This window comes from Tupaia chinensis, unplaced genomic scaffold (assembly GCF_000334495.1).
Source record: "Tupaia chinensis unplaced genomic scaffold, TupChi_1.0 Scaffold139757_1, whole genome shotgun sequence".
Lineage (NCBI taxonomy): Eukaryota > Metazoa > Chordata > Mammalia > Scandentia > Tupaiidae > Tupaia > Tupaia belangeri.
Window position 1 is genome coordinate 2,147,499 of NW_006199637.1, and position 2,290 is coordinate 2,149,788.

Sequence of the window (2,290 nt, forward strand, 5' to 3'; positions counted from 1 at the left end):
TTCCTTATCTCTGCCCTCTTGCGTACGCTTTATCCTTCCTCTTCTTGACACACTATTCCTGTTCCTTAGGTTGGCCGTTGTCCAGTGTGTTGCTGTCATCTGGAACTCCTACCTGTCCTGGAAGGCGCATCAGCTTTAAGACTGCCTGGCTCCATTTTCTCCATGTTGCAGTCATGCAGCTTGAGCTGCCCTGGTCAGTCAGACAGCCTCCCCCAAGGGGCATACCAGATCAATGGGGTTGGGTTGCTGGCCAGAACTAATGGGATGAATGCTCTGAAATGGCTCATTTCACTCTAAAATGAAAACTGCCTGCCTGTAAAAATCACTAGAATTTTATAATAGTTATTCCCACCACATAGTGTGAACTCCATAAATACTTTTTAACCATATAACTTTGTCAACTTTTTTTTAAAGAATTATTTTATTTTATTTACTTATTTACTTATTTTAATTTGACCAGAGAGGGACAGAGCAAGAGAGAGAAAGTGAGAAAGTAAGCTGCCTGGTCTGGGATTCGAACCATTTTCGATCATGTGGTAGACCAGCGGCCTTAACCACCATGCTACCTGCCAGCCCCAACTTTTTTTTTTTTTTTAGAGAGATTTTTGCTATAGGGCACGTGCACTCACTGGAGAGACAGTGAATGAGAGAGAAAGTGAGAAATCACCCCCGCCCCCCAGGAGGACAGCTATGCTGCAATCTCCTCCATTCTTCTCTTGGGAGTTTGGACATGCACACACACGCGCCTGGTGTGAGTTTCAAGCTGCCAGGTCCAAGTTTCTAACCATGGTTGTCCACGTGGGAGTCCTGTGCCTTAACCACTATGCTACCTGCTGGCCCCAACCTTGTCAACTTTACACTCATATCCCATCAAATAACATTTGTCCCCACTTATAGACACATCTTCTGCTCTAACCCTTCCCAGCTCTGGTGTGGCTTCAGCTTTCTGGTACCCCCTCACACTGTATATGGTGCCTCCGTGAACATGTTAGTAAGTATGTAATCTGGAAACCGCAGAGGTAATAAGAAAGACCCAGGAGAGAACTATTGGGGAGTCCAATTTCTAGAGCTGGGAAGAAGCCTAGGACTGCCAAGCCCTGTGGTCTCCAGATGCAGTACTGCAGCCTATGGATGTGAGTAGTCCATCCACACCATGAGTTAGTGGCACTAGAAACTTGAACCCCAGTTTTCTTACTTCCAAACAGGTATTCCCCCCCAACATTTACTTATGTATTTATCTATTTATTTGTTGTGATTTTCAAGCCATCTGGTCTGGGTCTCAAACCACCGTCAGCCATGTGAGAATCCAGCACCCCATTTAACACCTGTTGACCCAACTACCAGGTGATCTTAATCCAAAGGTCAAAGGCAAAGTAATACCGCTTCTGTGATTCCCAGAAAACAGACCTTTGCTAAACTACCACTTTGGGCAAACTCAGAAGCATATCCACTGGTCTTTTGTGGTTTGAAAACTGTTGAATTTAGGCCCTGGGACTGTAAGAGATCAAGAATCCTGAACGGACTTAGCTGTGGCAGACCACCTCCCTGTGGACCCCATAGTGTTGGCCAGTTGCCAGTTGGCCACAGCTGGTCGCAGCTGAGTCTGAGCAGCAGGGCATCCGTCCCAATGCCTCTGGCCCATCTCTTGAGGCGGAGGACAGGGTCAGCACCACGGACAGCTCCCGTGCCCCAACCTCCCGGTCAAGGGCGGGAAGATGCGACCCCAAACTAGTCTGGTCTGGGGAAGGGCCCTGGTCACTGCCACCTGTTTTGAATGGGGGTGAAGGACTCTCCTAGGTCCCAGAGCCGTCTTTACGCACCAATCGGCTTTTCGTTCTCCCGACTCCAGCCTCAGCCCCAGGAACACAGTCTCGTGTCCGGGAGCGAGCCCCTCCAGGGACTCGGGACTGCCGATTTGAAGTTGCGGCTGTCATTGCCTTTACAATCAGTGCATGTTCTTCACTGACGTCAGTCGGAGCTGTCCTGGCGCTTTATAAGGCTGGCAGCAATCCCGGGACAGACCCTGTGTTTCCCAAGGCGCCCTCAGCCTGCCCCGAGGGGCAGAGACTGGAGCTCCGTCTCGCACCGTGCAAACGCTCTCGGACAACCTGTGAGTGGCTTGGAGCATCTGCCCAGACTCCCTCCACACCAGGACTCTGCGTTCGGCTGGTCCACCACGACCTGCCGGGTGGGAAGGCGGGAATGAAGGGGTGGAACAGGACTGGCGCAGCCGCTGGTGCTGGAGGGCAGGCTGTGGGCACCCAGCAGCAGCCCGGGGGGAGGCGGGGGG

The 2,290-nt window shown here is 51.3% G+C and overlaps 1 protein-coding gene across 4 annotated transcripts in view; it reads left to right on the plus strand.

The window, feature by feature from the left end:
* Nucleotides 1–2,214, plus strand: part of MPV17 (mitochondrial inner membrane protein MPV17) — a 16,365-nt gene extending 14,151 nt beyond the window's left edge. For 3 of the 4 annotated variants that reach the window (XM_027765803.1, XM_014593141.2, XM_006162156.3), the window contains exon 8: nucleotides 70–389. In XM_027765803.1, coding sequence (XP_027621604.1) covers nucleotides 70–139 — 70 coding nt within the window. In that variant the 3' untranslated portion in view covers nucleotides 140–389. Of the gene's footprint in view, nucleotides 1–69; nucleotides 390–925 lie in introns of those variants that run through there. The other variant, XR_001371421.2, reaches the window with a different exon arrangement.
* Nucleotides 2,215–2,290: the final 76 nt, after the last annotated feature.